Source organism: Vigna radiata, chromosome 7 (assembly GCF_000741045.1).
Source record: "Vigna radiata var. radiata cultivar VC1973A chromosome 7, Vradiata_ver6, whole genome shotgun sequence".
NCBI classification, from domain to species: Eukaryota; Viridiplantae; Streptophyta; class Magnoliopsida; order Fabales; family Fabaceae; genus Vigna; species Vigna radiata.
In genome coordinates this window covers 1068788-1093402 of record NC_028357.1, presented here as the reverse complement: position 1 = coordinate 1093402, position 24615 = coordinate 1068788, and the positions used below count along the sequence as shown (strand labels likewise).

Genomic DNA, 24615 nt, shown 5'->3' with positions numbered 1-24615 from the left:
GGCTATTTTTTAAAAACATCTATCTATTCAGAATATTAGACCGAACCTCTCCTTAGCCTTTTCAGTTCCTTAGTGGCAATGTTCCATTTTTTTTCCCTCTTTGTTCTAAAGTAATTCCCCTTAAAATGAACAAAATCTCTTTTTATGAAATTACAAGTTGGCCTTTTCTTGAAAATTGAAAATTTTCTTGTTTTGGGATATTGGGTTTGGTGGGTATAGTACTGATGAAGATATATAAGGTTGAAGTGATAGAAAGAAGAAAAAGAATATGCTTGATGGTGAATGAAGACTAAATGGATTAGTGGAGGGTGGAAAGCGATGACACATGCCACCTAAAAGCAAAAGGTATCACATTATATACATCGCCACTAACTGTGGCTCCAAACAAATCAACGTACCAATCTATGGAAGCAGTTAATCCTTCGTTTTTCTATATACCGTACCAAAGTTAAAAATATACACCATGAACTCATAAATGTTAAGTACAAACAAAATTCTATCTCGAATAAAAGAAGAGTTGATATATGTTTATATACACATAAATATTTTTATTGATAAATTTTTTTTGAAATGATATCAAAAACAATTTTTTGAGTACTTGACTCAAAATATACAATATCTAATCAGTATAAAGATGTAGATATATGTATATATTGAACCTTCTTACCAATAAATAATACGTTTTTAAAAAACTACAGCAAGATAGATAATTCAGAGATAAATGATAAATAATAAAAGAAATATAAGTTTTTTTTATTTTATTATCCTTTTAGGATAAGATAGCATGCATGTTTCTGTGATGACATGTTCATGCATGCACATTTCAGGGTAAAATATTCGTGCATATAATTCTCACTATAGTTGTAAAAGAAACGTACTGAATATGATATGTCATCCTTACAAAATGGAGAATAAGATGATTTAGCATGTTATGTTATCTTGCTAAAAGGTGGACACGGTAAAGGTTTTTGTGTATGGTTGTGGTAAAGGTTTTATTAGAAAATGATTTTTAAGTCTAACTCAATCCTACAAAATTTTGGTTTTATCTCTAGTTGATGTAGGACTTCCAATACACTCTCTTGACATCGAGGTATAGACATCTCGTGCGTAGAAATTAGATGGTCCAATAGCGGTCTAGGTGGAATAGAAATGTTCAAGAAGTGGTTTTTAAGCCTAATTCAACCCCACAAAACCGGCTTATAAAGTGATATTTACAGCTCACTTATATATTATAATTTTGGTTTTATCTCTAGTCGGTCGATGTGGAACTTCCAACAGGTTTTATTTATGGTTGTGGTAAAGGTTTTATGTATGACTAGAAAGAAAGGTGATTTTACTTTTTACAATAAAAATGACAAATTATTAAAGTAAAATCAATTCATCTATCAATATTTCGTCAAACTTAAGTTTTCAAAATTAATCACTCTTTGAATCCTTTAAAATCCTAATCATAGGAGTTATCAAGGTTTCCAAAAAAGAGTGTTTTATTTTAATTGATCAAAGAGGGTGGCTAATGTAGCAAAAATAACATTCTTTACTTTTAATTAAATTTGAATTTTGTTTTAACTAAAATCTCATTTATCAGCTTTAATTGAATTTTATTATGATTGAAATTAATTCAAGAAGGTGAATGTTCTTCATATACAAATAACAATAATTTTTTTATTACATTAAATTTAATTTAGATTTAGATTTTGTTTGAATGGTACATTCTTTCAAAAGGGAGTGCAGAAAAAAAATGACAATTTAAACAATTTGTACTATACATGTTAATAATTTATTAATTTGAATACATGACATTAATATTTTAATATATTTTTCCATGAATAGCTTGATATTATTTTTATAAATCATTTTAGAAGTTCATTACTTACTCAATTTGTTACTACAAGTGTTTTATTATTCAAATTCTTGTGCTCGAAATTGTTGATTGAATTGCGTACTTTTATATTGTAATTTATTACAATATTAGAATTTTTATGACTGTCAAAGCCATTAACATAACTCCTTCTTTTTTTAACTTACACGAGAGTCATTTTTCATTATTTATTGTTTTTCTTCACTCTATTTTTTTTATATGGCATGGCATCTATTATTGTTAATTTTGTACTATAATCTTAAAATATAATTAAAGATAAAATAGGAAAATTTGTAATCGAAATCCCATGAAAAATATTGATATAGATTATGAAAATTAAAAATAAAAATACAACAAAATCAATGTTAATGATAAAATATTAATTAAACTTTGTCCTCTAATTTGTTTGAAATATTCATTTAGATTCATAATTGTAATTCTTATCACATAAAGATGGAAGAAAATTTATCACATTTGACCAATGACTAATAAATACTATGAAGTCAATTTCAATGTGAATCTAATTCTTAAATAATTGAACGATAATTAGGACACTTTTAAAATATGTGTATCCTTCGACTCTTTTTTTTTTTTAATACAATTGAATGAATTCAATTTAATTTCATGTTGTATGATGTTTTAACGACTTTTATTTTGACTTTGTGTTATATGTTTTCAACTCTCATGGATTAAAAAATAAGGGACTTACAAAATCAAATGATCTTGAAAGACAAATGTTTGTCAATGTTGATTGTCTTGCAACTATTGAATGTCGAATCGTCATCTTTAATGAAAGATACAATCTAATTCCTGAAACCCTTTCATATCAATTTACTAGAGTGTACATTTTTAAGTTATTAATAAGCATGAACATTTCAAATAACAACTTATTCAAACAATGTTATGACTTTCTTTACACACAGATATCGTACAAGACGTATCATGAAGATGCCGATACAATATCATTGAAATAAATTGTAAACTTATATAAATAAAGATATTTCACTTATATTGATCATAAATCATATTATTTCTTCTTATGTATGTATATCCTATATTATGTTATATTTTAAGTTGACTTTATTAGTTGTGTGACAAAAAATCTTTAATTTTTTAAATTTTATTAAAATAAAAAATATTTAATTTTTTATACCAAATATATTGTATTATTTATTTATTTCAATTAATATATATATTTTCTTAATTTTATTTATTTAAAATATTTAAAATAATTTTAAATTATCTAAATATCATTTTATATTATTTTTAACATTAAAAACAATTTAATAATCTTACTTTAATCTATTATAACTTTTTTTAACTATCACATTAATTAAATATTTCAATAACTTCACTCCAAAATCTACTTTACTTTCATATCTAAATTCTTTAAAAAACAACTTAAACTTCGTATTTAAATCCACCAAAATCCATCTTGTTTATCTCCATCAAATCAATCCTTACACCCGTAGAATTAAAAGTTGCTCTAGAGTTTGTGTCACGTCTTGGTGAAATGATATGGTCGCTCTGTCCTAGAGGCATACCTTATAACAGTAATCATCTGACTTTGAGAAATGATGCTTTTAAGATTGGAAGCACATTCATGAACTCATTCTAGAACAACATTGTATATAATATAAAAGCTTGAGTTTATGATGGTGTTTGAGAGAACTGTAAAGACCTACCTCAGATGAAGCTTACTGCAATATTTTAAAGGCCATACGGAATCAGGCTACACCTTTGTTTGTGCGCAGTTAGTACTACACTCAGGAATGGTCACCGAAAGAGACCATGCATATTTGTTCTACATCAATAATTATACTTTCAAATCTAACACTTACATTATCATCATCTTACTGCAACATAAAAACTAGAAATTGCTAAGTTCTGTGTTAATTGCGTGTAATTTCATTGTCATCGGATTGCTTTGCTTATGTAAATATTTTTTTTTCCTGAATATAATATTTTTAAATTTTATTTGTATAATCAGTAATAGGATTACGTGGACCATGTTTTACATGAACTATAAAAGATAGATCTAATAAGAAAAAGGGCGAAGAGGACGTATCTGTTTAGTCAACTGAATTTGATTTACGACTTTTGTGCCGGTGTCTGACAACAATTTTGATTTTGCTTTCTTCCTCTATAGTCCACATATCAATCCCCAATTTGGCAGGAAAAACAAAACCAAACTTCGACAGGTTTAGTGGAGCTCCAGCTCGATAAACAACTGTTTCTTTAATCTATATATGATGAAATTTGGCACCTTTCTTTTGACCATGTTTATTTTTCTTTCAAGAAAGGTTGATTAAAATAGTGTGAATGAGGGAATGTGGTGGTTGATGTAAAATTGGTTGAAACTATGTAGTTATCAAAGGTCCGATATGGTGTTTATTTGGTCGTGTTCGTCCTAGATGGTGCTGTTTTTTGCACAGTTGATGATGGGTTGTTTTAGATATACTTTGGCATAACACTTTGGATTGCAAAGCAAAATGTGAAAAAAGATTGAAGATTACATACCTAATTGCGTTCCTTGACATTGTGAATTTGGAGTGGCCATGACATGGATTCGTCCATTTATAACATTGTTGTCGATAGCAAGTAATAATGTTTGAAGATAGTTTTTTTTTTTTTTTTCTAATGGTAATAAATAAAGCAATTTACAGTTAAAAATAGATATATCTATTATTTTATAAGTGAATTTTATAATGTTAAGTTAAATTTAAAATTTATTTTTTAACAATGGATATAATAGAATTAGTTTATTTTAGAAAATTTATTATTTAGTGAATTTATTGTTTTATTTTATATCAAACTGTTATCATATCATTTATTAATATTTAATTTTATACACTATAAATATATGTACTAAGGATTATTATCGTATCATTTATTAATGTTTGATTTTATGTACAAGCTGTATTTGTCTTCATAAACTACTATTAAATTTATTATCAAATTTATTATCAAGTAAATGTAAAATTTATTTTACAAATCAATTTTATAAGATTGAGTTAAACTTAAAATTTACTTTTTAATATAATATTAAAATCATGAATTAATATCCTAAAAAATTTGTCGTATATTAGATGAAGAGGATGTGTGTTGAAGTTTCATATTAACAAAAGAATAAAATTAATTCATAATAATATATAAACAGATGGAAACTTAATTTTACAAATGAATTTTGTTAGACTAAACTAAGTTTAAAGATTAGTTCATTACCTGCTTGTTAATATAATAAGGAAAATATATGAAAACGGATTAAAGAAATCTTAAATCAACCTTTTGTTTTTTCAAAAATTTTGTTACAGAAATAGACATAATGTCATAAGTAAATTTTTAAGTAAAAGCAAAAATACCTTTTTTCTTTCCAGACACACGCTCACACAAGTTCATTTATTATCTGTGAAGATATAAATTCAACTATAATAGGAAGATAAAATTGTAAAGATTTAAAGTTCTATGGGAATAAATTGCATAAAACTTAAAACAAACATAATTTTTTTTTGCGTAAAAATGCAAAATAGTAAAGAATATTGTAATAACTAATTCATCCAGTGATAGAATACAAATGTAATATTTATAAAGCACATTTCTATGTATCCATAATTTTCTTAATAAGTTTCATTTAATCTTAATTGTGGATAGTCTTTTCTTTTTATAACATTCTAATAATTTTTTGTAAAAAAAATAGTTAATGTTAAAGGACATTGTAAGGACCCCATAATTTATAAGGCTATTGGGCCTTAGTAAGAGGCAGCAGGCCCATCAAAATTAGAGCATTTGGCTTTAGGAGAGGTTTCTTTTTCAAATCAGATTTTCATTTTACTCATTTTCCCTTCTCTCTCTAAAAAGGCTCTTATGCCCTAACCAAATTTCCTCTGCCTTCTCTCTACAACTCCAGCATTTTGAACCGTTCAAACTGTGATTTGGTGCTTCCAAATTGTTCCTAGCGTAGAGGGCTTTAATTTGCACCGAACGTTCTTCAATTCCGACTGGTGAGTACACTTTTCCCTTTTCTTCAACCATTCTTGAACCTAGGGCTTGTTGTCCTATAGATTTCATGTGCTCTACGTCTGTTCCTTTCCATTCGTTACTTGGTAATAGCCCTAAGAAATTGTCTCCATCATCAATTTGGTGATTTATAGGTTCTGTCCAGTTTCGCTCGGTGTAGGGGGTACTGTTAGAGCATCTGTGAACTGTGTTGAGCAACCCACCAGGTAAGGGGAGCTAACTATATAGATAAATATATTATTTCTTGGTTTGTGTATTCATTGATGGAAATATATGTTGAACTTGTTGTGAATTGGTTGATATGAAAGTATGCTGCTCTTGTGAATGTAAGATGATATGCTCTGGAATATTATGCATGAATCTGTGGATTTGGTATTGCATGGATTGACTTGTTTTAAATGGATGGGATGTTGGAAATTGACATGCTGTAAATGTTGTGTTTACTAGAAATTTGATTTTTACTGGTGATATGATGAAGGGGCATGGGCTGTGTAGAATTTAGGGTCTGTGAGTGGAAGTGACGTATTGGTTAAGGGTAATTGAGGTTTAAGAACGCCGTAGAGCAACTAGGATACTTTAATAAGTCGGTTGAACCCGATTAGGAACCTCCTTCTTTGTTGGTAGGATAGAGGGAACCTAAAAACCAGAGCCGGCACATCACTGATCATAGAGCAGCCCTGGCCTGGTCCAGTCANTTGTGACTAGTCATATGTNNTNGTGCCGAAGGTGANTCNGATGCGTTGGANATTTGTTCCCACTCCGGTGACCNATTGGGGTACAAGAAGNTTGGGAGAGAGTAGAACCCTTAGGACAGTTAGAGGATCAGNAGAGGAATTGGGTTGATTTTGGGTTGGTTAAAGGGAAGCGAGATAGAAAATTTAGGTATNTGTGGTGTGGGNTGTGTACGGTCTGTNTAGGCAGTTTAGGTAACTTAATTTAGACTTGTTTGGACTATAAAACTGAACCAAAACCTATCAACAGTGTCATAATTGAATCAGGNCCCCTAAGTCTTAGGNATGAATGTTTTAGAGTTAAATTCACACCTAGGTCAGCTTATAATTACTATAGGAATAGTTTAAATTGGTTAAACATGTTTCATATCAATATTAGTGTTACAGAATTTAAATTGAACAATTGGATATGTCTAAGATGTACCAAAACCAGAAAAATCAGGTTGCTGTCAAAAACTGATGAGAATAATCGATTATCTCACTTGATAATCGATTATTCTAGTCAGAACTTCATATTTTCTTCAAAGTTTTCTCAAATAATCGATTATCACATGTAATAATCGATTATCATATGTAATAATCGATTATTGTCGTTGAAAAATCATCCAGAACAGTTTTGAGTGGTTTTCGAGGTTCCGGGTATCATTTTTGGACGTTCCTTAGGTCGTTCTGGGGGTTTTTGATCCTTCCGGAACTGTTGGTGATGGTTTTCAAGTCATTTTGATTGTCTAAGTATGAGTTTGTGGGGTTTGTGTTGTTTATTAGTTCTTTTGGGTCTGTTATTGTTTGGAAATGAATATGGAATGATTTCAATGTAAATTATGACTGAGGTGATGTTGTTAACTTGAAAGTATGTGATCATAAAGGTTATGAGTTGATGTTAAGTGTAACGAGCATGGTTCTTGGACGTAATTCCATGATCCTCAAGGCGAGGATTCAAGGTGGTGCCCTTAGTGTTTTAAAATGAAAGTAGGGGCTCAACCTTGGGAGTCATTCTGACGCTCCAATGGTCAATCATACTCACTTAGAGAGGTTGAACCATGTGGTGAGGAGTAGCAGTAGGTCCTTAGTCTTGGGGGCTCCTAGTATGCCTCAAGGCCTGGAACGGACTAACCTCATGAGTGTGGCAGGGTGGGGAACCCAAGTTTCATAAGTCACCATGGGTGCAAGACTCGCCATAGCCCGACTATCATTTTAAAGTCCGGACGAGTCAAGTCTAGAAATTAACATGCTTAGGTTGTATTTCTGAAACTATTTGGTGTGAGTTATTTCTTGTATGTTACATGCCTAAATTGAGTTGCATGATTTTATATAATTAGCTCACCCTTGCTTGCTTGTGTTTGTGCCATGTTGTATACGTTTTCTTTTGCAATGATCATCCACTTGGATGTGAGTAAAGGAGAATGAGGTCTCTCTGGAGAATGTCCTAGAGGAGAGCGAGAATACTGCTGCCTAGACCCTCTAGAAATTTTTGGACTGTTATGCCTCTTTGAACACTTATGTATTTTGAGAGACTTAGAATTTCCACGTTTTAATTTCCCTGTATCTGAATTACTGTAATCCTAATTTAAATACCTTGACCACTCTTGCTACTTTTTATTATCATCTATGATGACGTCTTAATTTATATCCATGTATGCTATATAATAGGGATGTCACATACATTACTTCAATTATTAAAATAAAATCACAGTTAACAAAATTTCCCAATGTAATGAAAAAGATATTAAAATATATTTGTTGCTCATAAATTAAAATTTAATATTGGAATTTTTTTCAGCTAACTCCACAGCACAAATATTGAATATTGATATTATTTTAAAATTTATTTCAATTTCAAACAATTACTTCTTTCAAAAAAGGGAATTTTTTTTTTCTTTTTGTAATCGTTTAATCGAAATTATATTCAATTTTAAATGGTAAAATTAAATTTTGTTATATATAGATTAATTTGCAAGTTTAATACCTGGATTTCGATGATGAAGAAATTTTTCAATGATTCTTTCATCTCATATTTTTCAATGACTTAAAAAATATTTGGATTTTCAAATTTTAAGAGGGAAATTAATTTTGATAATATTTTTTTCACAATGGAAGGAACTATAAATTTTTAACTCCGACTAATTGATTGCAATCTCAAATTTGTGTTTTGTTGTAATAGAATCATTTAAAGATGATGACGAGAGAATTTTTTAATTGACAATCAAAACCAATTCTAATAGTTTATTGAAAATCGATGATAAAAATCATTCAGTTTAATTAATATTTTGTTCTATGTACATTTTGAAAAAAATATTCAAATGTTTTTATTTATTTTTTAATTAATTGAGTTTTAGTTTTTTTAAATGATAATATTTCAATTAAATTGACATAAACGCAGTTTGGTGATGTGATGTATTAATATCTTAAATTATTTTATTGTTTTTTTTTTGAGTTTTTTATTTTTACTTTTGAATAGTTTTTTTTCCAATTTATTTTTTTATTTCCAAATCTATTTCTTCTCTCCTCTAATTTCACTTTTCTTTCACCTAGTTTCACAATTGAAACATCTAATTTATAGTATTTGTTTATTCTCAGACATCCTAATTTTATAATTATAAAAATTTATTATTAAGGTTACCATTATAAAGAAAAAAAACACACATAGAGAGAGCCAAAGAAAATACATAAAAGATAAATTAATATTAAAAGAAACAAACACATAATATTATAATTCATCATTCATCATATTTCATACAAACAAACGTCTTAAAAGCATACTATGAATCTAAACCCGACTATCTAAATATAATATAAATTTCAAATTATGATGAGTCATATACTTGTGGCTGTCTTTATTCACCATTATTTTTTGTCAATTTAATTGAAATATCATTATTATTTAAAACTCTTACAAATTATACAAGACTCTCCTTTTTACACTATTATCTTTTGGTTATGTAAGGATTGTTATAAGTTCTAAATGATAAAAAAAAAAATATTAGGAATATCAGTTATCATGGCAACGTGACTACTTTAGCATCACTAGTGCAAAAATGCTATTTAACGTCGGTTAATTTGGGTTTTTAACGTCACCTTCCCAACCGACGTCTATACGGATGACGTCTATGTGACGTCGGAATTCATCCAACCGACGTCTATATACACGTCAGTTAACGATATCCACCGACGTCTGCTTATACTCAAACCGACGTCTATTTACTATATATAGACGTCCACCTATTCCTAAACCGACGTCAACATGAATATATAGAGGTTGTAAATGACACTAACCGACGTCTATGTTCTTATAGACGTCGGACCATGCACTAACCGACGTCTAACAAGGGCGTTGTGTTTTAGTGCAGTTTTGATCCAGACTTTCGGTAGCATTGTGTAACACTCTCCTCTCGCTAGTTTCCCCACAAAAAAAGCTTGCGTCTTTTGAATCTTCTATGACATTCAACCCAAAACCGAACCTGGGTCCATGACTACTTCCCATTATTCAACCGCAAAGGAAAAAAATTACGGTGATACGAGAACTAGACAAGGACCCAAGTTCCATTTTGGGTTGGAAACCATAGAAAACTCAAAAGATCGCCACTCTTCTTGTGAGGAAGCAAGCAAAGGGAGAATGTTACACTATGTTACCCAAAGAAAGGATCAAAACTGCATTAAAACACAACACAAAGAAAGCAAATTTTAATCAGTTGAACGACAAGATAATCGATAAAAAACTAAAGAAAGTTTAAACGGTAAAGTATAAAAAAAAACCACGCACCTGGGATGCAAGAGAGTAAAAGGAGAGGACGAAGACAATAACATATTGAGAAACGACAATGCAATGCCGCAGGAGATAAAAAGTAGAGGTGCGCAAGCGAGTAAAAGAAGAGGAGAAGCAGAGAAAAAGGAGAAGAGATGAAGACGAGATCAGAAACTNAATGGTGTGAAGAGTNTGNNGTCTATTTAAAATGAAATGGGGCGTCGGTGTTTCAGGGGATCCGACGTCTATGAAGCTGAAAAGATTGACGTTTTGGTTTCCTGTCAGGGTAGTTCGCGTCGGTGCCCCTCACAGCCGACGTCTAAAACCCTCGAATTTGGTGAAAATACAGGAACTTAGACGTTGGTGCCCCACAGAACCGACGTCTACATTGAAGAATTTTTATCTTCCCGCCTTCCAAACAGGCCTTAGACGTTGGCGTTTGACTATGTGACGTCTAATTGCCTGCGGAATTAGGTGAACAACATTAATTGTAGCCCAGTCGATGTCGCTTTTTCACGGGATCCGACGTCTATTCGGCGTCTAAAGCTGAACCGGTTGACGTTTGATTTTCTGTCAGTGACGTAAACGTCAATGCCCTTTCTAGCCGACGTCTAAGCTCATGGGAATTTGATGGGCAACATTAATTGCAGCCTAGTAGACGTCGGTCCCCGTGAACACCGACGTCAATGGACTGCCTTATCACATACCTCAGGCAATTGGACGTCAGTTTGCGGCAGGTGCGGCGTCTATGATGTCATAGACGTCGCTGGACATCGAAACTGACGTTTAGTTTTCTAATTTATTTACGATAATGCTACCGTGCAGTAATAGACGTCGGATTTTCACGGAATCGACGTCTAATGGGTGACGTTAAACAACGTTTTTGCACTAGTGAATCTTACTTACTAGAATTCCCAAATTTCAACCAAAGCAACCCCTCAACACTTATCTTTCACTACATCCAGTCCTACAACAACTTTTATACACAATGAGACCATAATACAACAGCTAGAACACTCACATCAATACATATAATCAATCAAAACCACAATCATTCATTAGTATATCAACATCACACACAAGTTATCTTCTATCACCACATGTACATCCAAATATAATTCATCACAATCTAACGAACATAACTCATACGCTATACTATGAAATTAAAGACAAACAAATTAGCTTCTTTTACCTATTTGAAGACCAACAACTCTATAGAACCCTCAAACAGTTCCCGCAGATCAAAAAATACTAACTATACCTACAACAATGGAATCATAATCAGGATATACCATTAGAACCACTAATCAGTAAATAGTTGAATAGGCAACTCGGATAACACATGCATCCATAAATAGCACACATGCAAAGAAATAGAAACATACCAAGGAAAAAAAGCAGAAATTAACTTACTCTTTTAGATAAATTAATCGATAGAGAATGAAAAACTTACTACTATGATATCCTAGGTACTTCCTGATAGTCGAATATATATCTTAGGAGTCAGAAATCTTAAAAAGAAAAGAGAATAAACTCAAAAAATGAGTTTTAAAGAAATGACGAATATTTTAAATAATGAAACGTATTTATAAAATTTGATTTATTTTATTTAATTTTATTAAATATTAAACTACTCAATTTTCTTTATTAAACACCTATCAATTTTAATATTTTATTTTCTAAATTCTTACAAATTTTAATTCAAAAAAATTTCGGAAAGTAATATAATTTGGATATCTAACTTTTTTTATGTGTATCACCCACTTTTCTTTTATTGAAATTGTAATTTTCTAAAAAAGGAAAACATTTTTAACTCATATAAAACATCATTATTGTAATTTTCAGAAATTGCAATTTAAAATGAAAGGAAATTTTATTTTTTTAAGAAATCGAAACTGCATTTTTTTTTAATTGAATTCTTCTTCCAGTTACGTTCCATTTATTGTTTTGCAGTAAAAATCTTCACATTTTTTTTTTTCTGAAATCAACTTTTTTTTTTCTGAATTTCTTTTAATTATCAAATTTTTGTATCGATTAATATTTTTCAATCGGAACCTTTTTTTTTTCCAACAATTATAATCTTTGCTTTTGATTTCGGTCATTTTCTATAGGAGTTTATTTTGATTTGATTTTTTTAATTAAATGTGGTTTATTTTTTAAATTGAAATTTGATAGACTAATAATTAAGACATTGTGTGTAAGGATGAGGTGTGTAGGGTCGAAATCAATGTCTAATATTTAAGAGTTATTCATATTGTACACAAATTATTTTTTGCTCTGAATCTTTTGTAGTAATTTAAGTTATTTTGAAAGTAAATATTTCACAGTTTAGATATTAATGACGTAATAAATACAATTATCTACATACTTTAAATTTATATTTATAAATTTTAAAATGTGTTTTTATTAACAACATACTAATTATAGTTTACTGGTTAATGATAATGTTTATCTTAAGTTTTTCAATACTTGAATTAATTGTTCTAACAATTAACCAATCCTAACCATCCAATCTTAATGATGATTTGTTTGAGTGTCTTACTAATAATTAATCATTCCATTTATATTGATCAAACCATCATATAAAATAAAAAGACAATTTTATTTTATTTTAAGAAATTGAAACTTCATTTTTGAAGGATTTTACCATTCATCTATCCGATGACCGATCTGTCTATACTAATTGAGATAGACAAAAGAAAATATTTTTCCTTCCGTCATTCCAAAATAAATATTAATCTTATAACCATGGTTACACTTATCTCCCAAAATATCTGTATTTAGGCCAATTCGTAAAAGATGAATAGTAATACTTCATTCAAATGGATTTAAATAGTCAATTATTTTCTGCACCCTATCATTTACTTCCTACACTCTATTACTTCTTCTATCACTTCCAAACATTTTCCAGAAATTTTTAAAGGATTGGAAGGTGAAATTTGATGGGTGCAGGAAGTTTTAGTCGTTAGCGTATTATTTTTATAGACTTATTATTGGACCGATGCAGAAATGGACTTTGGGTGTTGCTTCCTGCACCTCTACAAGTAGGACCTGTACCTTCTTATTGTTTTAATTTATTTCAAAAATATTTGACTTGAGGAGGTGGAAGGAGCAACACCCATGGACTTTTTATCAAAATTTTAGTGTTTTAATTGAATTTTCACCAATTTTTGGTTTATTTGAAGTATGAAACATTTTTTTAAATTAAACTTTTTCGACTAATTTTTAATCAAGATTATATTTGATTTTTAAACAAATTTTTATTTATTTTTTAAATCGAAACTTTTTAATCAGTTTACTTTTCTAACTGAAAAGTTCAAATTAGTTTTCATATAAAAAGTTACTCAAAATCATACTTAAATTTTTAAATGATTTCCAAAGTACAGGAAATTAATAGGGATTTTTTTTTCTTTAAAAAAAGAATCGATTTTTTTTTAATGTTCTTATTGAAGTTTTCTTTGACGTCTTGTTACTTTATTTTATACAATTGTATATTTAATTTTGATAAAGATAAAAATTTCTGTTTCAAGCAATGCCTCCAAATTTCAAACTTGTATACTTTTGTGAAATTAATTGAAATCAATTTTTTATGCAAAGTTTTTTCTTTTTATATTACCAATTTTGATCATTGAAATCTCATCACACCATTTTTTTTTTATTAATAATTGATTTTTATATAGGAATCTCACTTTCAAATGTTATGTGGCTATAACATCTCATTACAATTTACAACCTTTAGATTTTCCTGGGATGCTCCACTGTGTTTAATATAATTATTAACCATATTAGATAAATCAACAAGTGAAAAAGATTCATAATTATAATATTTTAAAGTTTTTGAGATCGAATATGACGTGTTCTATTTTTGTAATTTAGTTGTTGTATATGAATGAAAAGATTGTATTTTAGGTTGATTAATGATTCATGTAAAGATGAAAATAAGATTCTTAATTTCTGTATAGTGTCTTATCCATCAGAAAATCCAAACTCTAAAATAAATCACATGAATAAAATAATCTGATGTCTTAATACATATTCTAATTTAGGATGCTTAATATAATTATTAACCATATTAATATAATTATATTTGATAATTTTAAAAAAGAAAACCTATATATTAATCCTAATATATAGAGTTCTGAGAATATTTAATCTTGTGAACATTACCACGTCATAAGGTCAAACTCTATAATGCTAACTTATTTGACAGGTCTAGTTTAGACAAAAAAAATCCACTGGCCAATATAAACTTTACTTATAATAATTTGAAGACATTTAAATAAAAAATTAAAATAAAATAAATGAACGAAAATATTCTTTCCGTTAATCTCCTTTTCAATTTCTTCCACTCTAATTATTTTCCAACAATATGAATACGTTAAATAAAATTTTAGAACTTGATTCCAATTATTAAACGATGATTAAATTGCATGATAGGATCCAAATTATAGATGAATTCTTATTTTTTAATCTAAATCATTAATGTTTTTTAATGGATATATATTTAGGAAAAAAAAAATTAACAATTTTTTTATAACTTTTTGACATATATAATAGTTTATGATTAATTTGTTTAAAATATTTTTTTAAAATAAAATCAAACAGATAAATAAAACAATAATATATATTGTCGACAAAAAAATATTAGAAAATGTTGATAAAACATCATCATTTTATCTAAAGGTGAAAAGAGATAACTGAACGTGGACCACATATTCTTCTTCACCTTACTCACACGGAATATAATAAAAGAAATCTAGTAATAAAAAGCAACGGAAACGTGGCAAATCCAGAGCGGCGCAAACACAGGAAAGCCACCGTGGGTTCTTTGACTTTGTACTCCTTTGAGAAATTGTTTTGGTTACCAATAATATTCATTGTTTCGCCAATGCTCTGTCTCACTGTCATGTCTGTTGATACAGAATACGGATTCAAACTAAGCAAAGACTCAGAGCACCAAACCAAAAACACTTGTCTTCCACTCTCTCAACACTCTGCGTGCACTCTTCCTTAACCCTTTCCATTACTGCTAACTAATCAATTTACATTGCTCCCTAATACTGACGAGTTAACTTGAGGAGAAGTAAATAAAAAAAAGGAAGGTGTGAAAAATGGGAAGTCTTTCCAGAAAGTAATAGCGTGAGAAGTCGTGAAGAAGACTTGGTTTAAGGATTCTCGTTGTTTGTTCCGTTTTAAGGTTAATTTTTGTGACATTATTGGAGGTGGTAGGTAGGTGAAGAGGGTAAATGAGAGAAACGAGGTTAAATAAATATTATAAAAAACTGTGGAGGTTGACCGGTGGATATTAGAGTAGTAAGTAAGCAGTAGAATAGAAACCCTAAAGAGAAAACATCTCAGAAGTTTGTGAATAGAGAGAGTGAGGTTCCATGACGGTTGATTTGGACAACGTTTCCACAGTGTCAGGGGAAGCAAGCATGTCTTCCTCTGGCAATCAAAAAAAACCTGCTCCCAAGAGAAAACGAAACCTCCCTGGCATGCCAGGTACTGACCTCACCTCAGTCAAATCAAACTTCTAAACAACCAGATCAAACAAAACAAACCAACACTATTTAATTTAATCATTATTTTGTTTGTTTTGTCAGATCCTGAGGCAGAGGTGATTGCTCTGTCGCCGAAGACGCTGTTGGCGACCAACAGGTTCGTCTGCGAGATATGCAACAAAGGGTTTCAGAGGGACCAGAATCTGCAGCTTCATCGGAGAGGTCACAACTTGCCCTGGAAGCTGAGGCAGAGGTCCACCAAGGAGGTAAGGAAGAGAGTGTACGTGTGTCCCGAACCTGCGTGCGTGCACCACGACCCTTCTAGAGCCTTGGGGGACTTGACGGGGATTAAGAAGCACTTCTGCAGGAAGCACGGTGAGAAGAAGTGGAAATGCGACAAATGCTCCAAGAAATACGCCGTTCAGTCGGATTGGAAAGCGCACTCCAAAGTATGCGGCAATAGAGAGTATAAGTGCGATTGTGGAACCGTTTTCTCCAGGTTCTTTTTTTACTCTCTGTCTCTCTCTCTCTTTCTCTCTCTCTCTCTCTCTCTCGATTTTGGATTCTTTCTTAAGCCTCTGCTTGGTTGTTGCGATTTGAAGGAGGGATAGCTTCATTACGCATAGAGCGTTTTGCGATGCGTTGGCCAAGGAGGGTGCGAGATCTCACACTGTTGTTACCAAGGCTAATGAGGAGAATGATTCAATGGTTTTAACCGACTCACCGCCGCCGGAGGTTGCGGCGGCTGCAGCCACCACCCCTGCGCAATCTAACAGTGTCATATCTTCTGGTGTGCAGAAACAGAACCCAGGTAGATTGGACGATTAATACCTTACTAGGGAAAAACATGCGTTATTTTTGGTTTTGTCGCGTGTGATGTGGTTAAATTAAAACTAGTCAACAAAATCAAAGTTATGTTTTTGTTTTTGTTAGCGAATATGAGCTCGGAGGTTAGTAGTTTTTTGTCTGGTATTGTGTTTTGGTGTGACTTGTTTGCGATGAAAAAGAAGGAAGAGGGAAGTAGTCGGAGACTGAATGGGCGAATTAAGTAATGGAAATAAACTTAAAAAGGTGTTCTTTGGGACTGGGATCTGAATTGTGCAATTGACATCAAGGGATGTTCAAAGATACAAAGCTAAAAAGAGGAAAAGATTTTTTTGTTTTTTGGGTGGAGTGCGTTTTAGTAGAGGAAAAACTATTGTTTTGTTCTTTTCTTCTGAGCTTTTAATCTAACTTAAAAAGAAAGGCACCAGCTTTCCGACTTTGCGTTTTCTGTTATTTAATTAATAATATTTCATTATAATAATGCTGTTGTTGTTCTCTTTTTCTTCACTTTTTTTCTTCTGGCATTTCAGAGTTACCGGAAAGCAATCCCCCACAAGTCATTGAGGAGCCTCAAGCTACTACTGCTATAAGTGGGAGCTCTGGCAGCAACAATAACAGTAGTACCAATTGCTCATCAAGCAATGTTGGTGCTACTAATAATAGTAATAGTAGTAGTGTGTTTGCAAGTTTGTTTGCTTCTTCAACGTCATCTGGGACTCTTCAATCTCAAACACCAGCATTCTGTAACTTAGTTAGAGCCATGGGGCCTCCAGATCACCGTGCAGATATCACATCTCCCTCTTCATCTGAGGCCATATCTCTTTGCCTCTCCACCAGTAATGCCTCATCAATATTCGCAACAGGAGCCTCGCTTCCGCAACCGGCCATGTCAGCCACTGCATTGCTGCAGAAAGCTGCTCAAATGGGTGCTGCAGCCACAAATGCCTCTCTGCTTCGCGGGTTTGGCATTGTGTCATCATCTTCAGCTTCAACCCCATCAGGGCAGCAAAATGGCCTGCAATGGGGTCAGCCTCAGTTAGAATCTGAGAGTGTTTCGGTTCCTGCAGGGCTTGGACTTAGTCTTCCATGTGATGGTGATTCTGGACTGAAGGAATTGATGACGGGGACACCCTCCATGTTTGGTCCTAAACACACAACTCTTGATTTTCTAGGATTGGGGATGGCTGCTGGTGGAGGCTTATCTGCACTCATCACATCTATTGGTGGTGGTTTGGATGTTGCTGCTGCAGCTGCAGCAGGAACCTTTGGTAATGGGGAGTTTTCTGGCAAAGATATTGGAAGGAGGAGCTCTTGACATTTTGGTTGCAATAACTGCTTTTATCAGGGCAAAAAGTTATCTATGACTGTAGAATTAAATGTCGTCTTTGTGTAGAATGCTTCGTTGCAGCAGCAATGATTAGGAGTATTGGTAGCAGTATGATAAAGCATGCAGATATGGAGCTATGCAAGAAATTATGCGCAAATGGGGAAATTTTTGGACTGTGTTGCCCCCTTTTGATGTGAGGGAAATGACTGTATTTACTGTCTTTGAAAACGGAAAGGTGGCAAATTCCATTTAGTGGCACAAGTTACAATATTCTTGCTCTGTTCTGGAGGACGGTTAGTTGTGAATTAAGGTTGTTTGCAAAGTGTTCCAAATTTGATATGGATGTCGTAGGTTTCGGCGACAGTGACACGATTGAAGTTATCATCTTGGTCACGACTTCTTGAGCCTCCACAGTTTTGATCCAATTTGAATTTTGCCGTTGAATGCTTTGATCCGTAGCTGTTGGCATAAATCAGGAAACTTTCATTAGTATAGTTTTCTTCTACTTTCGATTTATTGTAACGAGGTTTATTTTTATCCATGCCCCATTGTTTTGTAGTTAATGGTTGATAGAATACTATAGTAAGTAATTAATGTTTTGATGTAAATGTCATAAATTGTTGTAGCATACTTTGTATAGTTAAAGATTATTATAAGCACCGTTCTTTTAAATTTGGGATTTGATTTTGGTTATTAGTTTTTTATTGAATGTATTATATATTATTAGAGTGCAACTTTAGATATAATAGGATGAAATATTAATTAATTGCCAAGTACAATTAAGTATACTTTTAGAAAGGATTTACTGTAATTAGGATATTCTTAAAGAATTAATAAATACTTTCTCAAGTTAAATATAATCACTTTAATAATATTTAATAATATAGAAGTAATATTAAACTTTTCATCCTTGAAAACAGAATATTAGATATCATAGAGTATTTTAAGTAACGATGCTCCATTATTTTATTTTAAAAATATTTTCTAAAAGTTTTATCTTTTTAAAATTCTTATCTTTAAAAATTTCTTGCATTCTTTCTAAAGATTTTCACTCTCTACTCATCTTTATGAAGATTAAAGACGGTTTCAGGAATTCTTGAGACGAGATCTTTCTTCTTATCCGATTAATTTTAACTAAAAAGTAAATTGATTTCTGTTCATTTTCCTTGAAATTATATGTTTGTGCATGTACAGAGTTTTCTTTATTCTTAGAAGTTTGAGTCTTCTATAAGTATCTTTGTTGATCAGTGATACCAAGAGTATACTCTGATCAAGTTGTTGTGAATTGTAGGAGCAAATAGAAATCTTGGAGTTGTAAGAGAAATTCTAGAGTTGTTAGAACCATTAGAGCATCGTCCAGGTAAAGGAAGCTAGTTTACTTGATTTGGATTGGTAGAATGGTTATAATTGATGTTTGTATGATGATGTGTTGTTTGACTTGTGAAATTTGATTGAATTGAGATTATTGTATGTTGAGTTGCTTGTAAAAGTGGTGTGGTGAATTGAAAATCTTCCCATATTAGACTTTAATTATATGTGTAAGGAAATTAACCATTTACCTATATTACTTTTTTAATAGGAAAATAAAAAGAAAGCACAAGCTATACAATAAAAAAAATGAAACACCACACACTTTCTCGTGGAGGATATGACTTGCTGGAACAAAGAATAATGGAAGTTAAGATAAAACAACAATGGAGTTATCAAGTTCGAATGAAGCAATTCTCAATCCACCATCCCTTCCAGCAGACATTAGATATAAAAGTTTGCTTGTACTAAACCAGGAAGACGAATGACATCTAAGAAATCACAACTTATTGCTGAAATAATTGTAAGTTAGTAAATATATTTAACTTAAGAATTTGTTCTGTTTTGTATTATGAGTAACACATTGTTTAATATGATTCTCTTGTAGAGTAAAGTACACAAGGAAGTTTTGTTCCTTAGGGTCGTTAAGGCATATTGACCACTATTATTGGTACTGAAGAGCGCTTTAGTTATGTATGTTATGTATGTACTACTGGTTATGGTGTGGGTGTGATACAATATTTTAGAACTTATCATCTACAAAATAAGTTTGGGGCAACTCCTATCACATATGAGATGATAGAGTAATTAACTCAGACCATAAAGGCACAAGTTGGTGATGAATTAAGGTGTAAATTTGAGCAACACTACATAATGCAGTATAAGTAGAGGATGAAGAATTTGAATACACAAAGAATGATATCTCCTACAGGTATAAGTTGTATTTTGGAGAGGTTCCTCTTCATCTAGTGGCCATTGGGAGATTGTGTCCATGGGGATCAACCATGCACACAATGCAAATGCCTAATTATTTGGCTAGATTGGTAATTGAGGAAATTAGAGATGCCATAGCTTTGATTCCAGTGCCCATAGAGGAGGTGCAATTAGTGATTGAGACACTTGAAACATTCGTTTCATGGCCTAAACAATTAGTTAAGGCTATTTCAACAAAGGATCAAGTTTTTTTTTTCTTCAATAGAATTACACTTACTAAATTAATACAAACTTCCTATTTAACTTTGTTATTATCTTCGACAAGACCATAGTAGACAAAAGTCCCCAATTGCATGTGATTTTGGCCCTGAGTCCCAATACCAACCCCAACCCCAATAAAATGTTAGTCTAATTCATGAGTTGGCTAGGGTTTCAACAAATCTATTTAAAGCACCTTGTGCCATTCCTTTGGATGCAATAATTTTCGACATAGACAATGGTAATATGTCATCGTATATCCACATGCACGATGTCTACAAAATCATCCAGGGGAATCATATGATGAACATTAAAAATGAATGTTGTCAGTACACTATGTTATATTGTCAATAAACATTTTATGGAACAATCATTGTCACTAAACTTTATGGTTTTAATGCAGGTATGTAAATGAACGATCCAATAACCAACAAGGGGAATGCTCATGTCCATTGTTTTCTTGAACCTTAAAACATACAAAAGTCTGGAAAATAAAATAAGAGAATGTCAAACTTACATTTAAACATGGATGGAGACCTAAAAAAAGGATTTATATGGCCCCTTATATTAATGCATAAGTTAAAATTTCTCACTTTAGTTATTAAATAATTAATTTTAAATCACTAATTAATATTCATGATTAACAAGTCTCATTGGCAATTGAGGATTATTTGTCCAATGGACAATATTGTCGTTTGGTTATGTTCATTGTACAAGAACATCTCCTCAGACTTGAAAAGTATACTAAGGAGGTATGTACTAATTACAAAAATAATGTTATTTATATAACCAAATATGTTGTAAATGACTAATGACTTCTTTTTTTAGTGTTATGAATATCTACAGTATGTTGGGAGGTAAATTCGCTTGATCTTCAAAATTACAATTGATTTCTCCTAAGGTATTTACATTAAACCTATTTTATAGTAACTTTTTTTTTCATATATTAATTACATAAATTTCATATATTAGTGTAAGAGGCAATAACGAAGCTTTGAGGGTGGATATCATGTTATGTATGGATGTGGACCATAGCTCCTACTACTCTTACTATTCTTGGGATGAGGTAAAACATAAAAGAAGAATTAATCTTTGACTTTGATATATGTTGTTATGAAATAACTAATTTACATTCCTTACGTCAACCTTTTGACAATGTTGAACCATTGAGATTTGAAAAGATTGAAAGGATTGAATAGGTTAAATAATTCTTACCGTATAACAATTAGTTCATATGTATATTTCATTTTATTTTTTATTTAGTATTAGTAATGTCTTTATGATTTAGGACAAATCTTGGTGAAATACATTGTTGAAATTTTGTCTGACTACGACTGTATATTGTTGTTTTGAATGCAACAAATTTGAGTTCTTGCAATTGTAAACTTAACTTAAAAAAAACAAATATTATATCGGTTACGGTTTTGACTAACCTAATATATCACATACTAGATCAGTTAAGGTCATAACTGATCTAATATGTGCCATTTTTCTAAAAGTTCATGCACATATTAGATCGATTATAGCCTTAATCGATATAATCTGCCTTTGATAAATGTTTATTTTTTGTCTTTTCAGGTAAAGGTATTAAATTGGTTGATAAAAACTAATCAAATATATGTATATGTTAGATCGATTTTACAACTATTCTAATATGTCTTAAACATCACACCAATTTATATTAGATTAATGTCAAAATCGATCTAACGTACACTCAAAAAGTGATATAATATATCTAGTTTACACTAGTGAATATAAGATAAACATGTGATAACTAAAAAAAAGTAAACAAAAGAAGTGATAACTTAAAAAAGTAAAAAAAAAATTATAAAAAGAATTCATGGCACAAAATTACAAGAAAAAATATGAAAGAAATATAAGTTGATATTTTAATATAAAAATTTTACATTTATTATTTTTTCAATCTATATAAAAAGTATATATTAATTTCTAAATATAAAAAAGTGCTCTAATATTTACAAAATTATCATGATTATTATTTATAAACTAATATTATATTAGCCACTTAAATTTATTTTTTAATATTAGAACATTGTAAAATAGTATAAAGTTGGACCACTTTACCCATAATGTGGATGTTATTTATTTTCTAGATCATGTTAAACTTATTAAAATTACAATAAATGATAATCTCGAATCACTTATTAGTGTCACACTTGAGCTGAAGAGCCTTAACGGATGATGTCTAATAGAGTCTATTTTTTATTGTAACTTAGTGTGAAAGAATGAAATGTCGGGGCTCGCATTTAATGTGCCAAAACAAAAAATAATTACTTTTGAAAAAAAAAGTGCAAGAAAACCAGTGTGTTTTATTGACTTAAACTTTAATTAATTTTTTTTATTTTCTGATGATGATAATAACATAAGAATGTTGCTTTTTGTTTCGGGTATAGAATTGAAGTCTCTTACTTAAAGCACTCCAAGTTGTCCTAAAGATCAGATGAGCTCCCTAGTGGTTATCCATCTTCCAAGCTACATTGTTCGCTCTCCCTCCTTCTTGTCAAAGTCGTGTGGGTGGATAACTGTCAAAGTCACTCCGACGCTTAAGTTAATAATATAATCAGTTGGTTAACAAAACAAATGGTGGTGATAATGTGCATAATGATCCTAAATTCATACCTGGAACCTTTATAACCTTTCTTTATAATATTATTGATGAGTCTTTACCTTTTGCTATCTTAATGACAGTCCACTCACACCTTAATTTGAATTAGGGGCTTATTGAGTCATTAACACTGGCAATCTGACCATACTGTTAATTCATATTGGGCATGGCCTAGGCCTGGGTGGATGACCTGGGTGGATGGCCTGGATGGACGACCTGGAAGGACAACCTGGAAAGACGACTTGAGTGGTCAGTCTAGAAGGACGGTTTGGGTGGACGACCTGAATAAACAGTCTGGAAGGATGACCTAGATAGACGACCTAGAAAGACAACCTAGATGGACGACCTGAGTGGTGTTTGGTCCCAAAACGGGTCATACGGTACACATGGATGTAGCAAACGATATGATACACTTTTATTAATTTTATGCAATTTTTAAAATTAAAATAGGAATTTAACAATTTTCAAACATCTAAAGTGATTTCGAAATTTTAATTTGATGAAAAAAAAAACTTGTGCTAATAAACATATACCTCCAGCCCTTTATATATGTAGTCATTGGTAGGGATGGCAACGGATCGGGTCGGACATGGATAGTGTCTATCTGCAACCCGATCCGACAAAAAAAAATTCACCTGCTACTCGACCCGCTACTTGCCAGATACTCGCTTAAAAAATATCCACGAATATTTTAAAACCCGCAGATACCAGTAAATATTTTAAAAAATATATTTTTATAAATTATTAAAATAAAATTTAAATAAAATTACAAAAAATATATAAAATATAATAAAAATTAAATTATACATAAATTAAAATTTAATTTTAGTTAAATTTAACCTTATAAAATATAAATTAATGTTAATTTTAATTAAATTAAACTTAAGAAAATATAAACTATATTTTTATTTTTTATGGGTAACAGATATCCGTGAATATAGATAGTATAATTCTCGCATCCGATCCGTTTATAAGCAGGTATTAAAATAACCGCTACCCGCGGATAATAAATATTTGTGAGTACCAACTAATTTTTAAGTAAGCAAATGATGAGAAAGATTAATTATTTTTTAAATATGAATTATTGATGTAAAAAATTTAACTTATTTTTTATCTAAAGCATTAAAGCTTAATATTTATAAATCATATCTTTTTATATATCTCTAATTTTTATATTTTTATTTAATGAGGGGATTTTTAATTTCTAAACTAGATAAACTTACAATAAGTCAACAAGGGAATCATTACTAGTAGACAGTATAGTTGTTCCGTTCCCACCATCTCATATATAATATTGAAATGCTTTATGTTTTGAAGAATAAAAGAAACTTATTTTGTTTTATGTCGCCACAAAATATTGAAGAATAAAAGAAACTAGGTTATATTTTCACTAGGAAAAACGTCAAATGCAATATCATTTTTCTTTTATTTAGTAAAAAAGAATTCAAAATGTAAGTCATTCCAATGATGTTAAAAGGTAAAATTATCT

At 30.8% G+C, this 24615-nt stretch overlaps 1 protein-coding gene across 1 annotated transcript; it reads left to right on the top strand.

The window, feature by feature from the left end:
- The first annotated feature begins 15046 nt into the window (after window positions 1-15046).
- LOC106765553 (protein indeterminate-domain 2) lies at window positions 15047-18672 on the top strand. The gene is made up of 4 exons (XM_014650220.2): window positions 15047-15850; window positions 15952-16348; window positions 16452-16660; window positions 17205-18672. Exons 1-4 carry the CDS (start codon window positions 15736-15738, stop codon window positions 17987-17989), a joined length of 1506 nt encoding a protein of 501 aa, XP_014505706.1. The 5' UTR covers window positions 15047-15735; the 3' UTR covers window positions 17990-18672.
- The last annotated feature ends 5943 nt before the right edge of the window (window positions 18673-24615 follow it).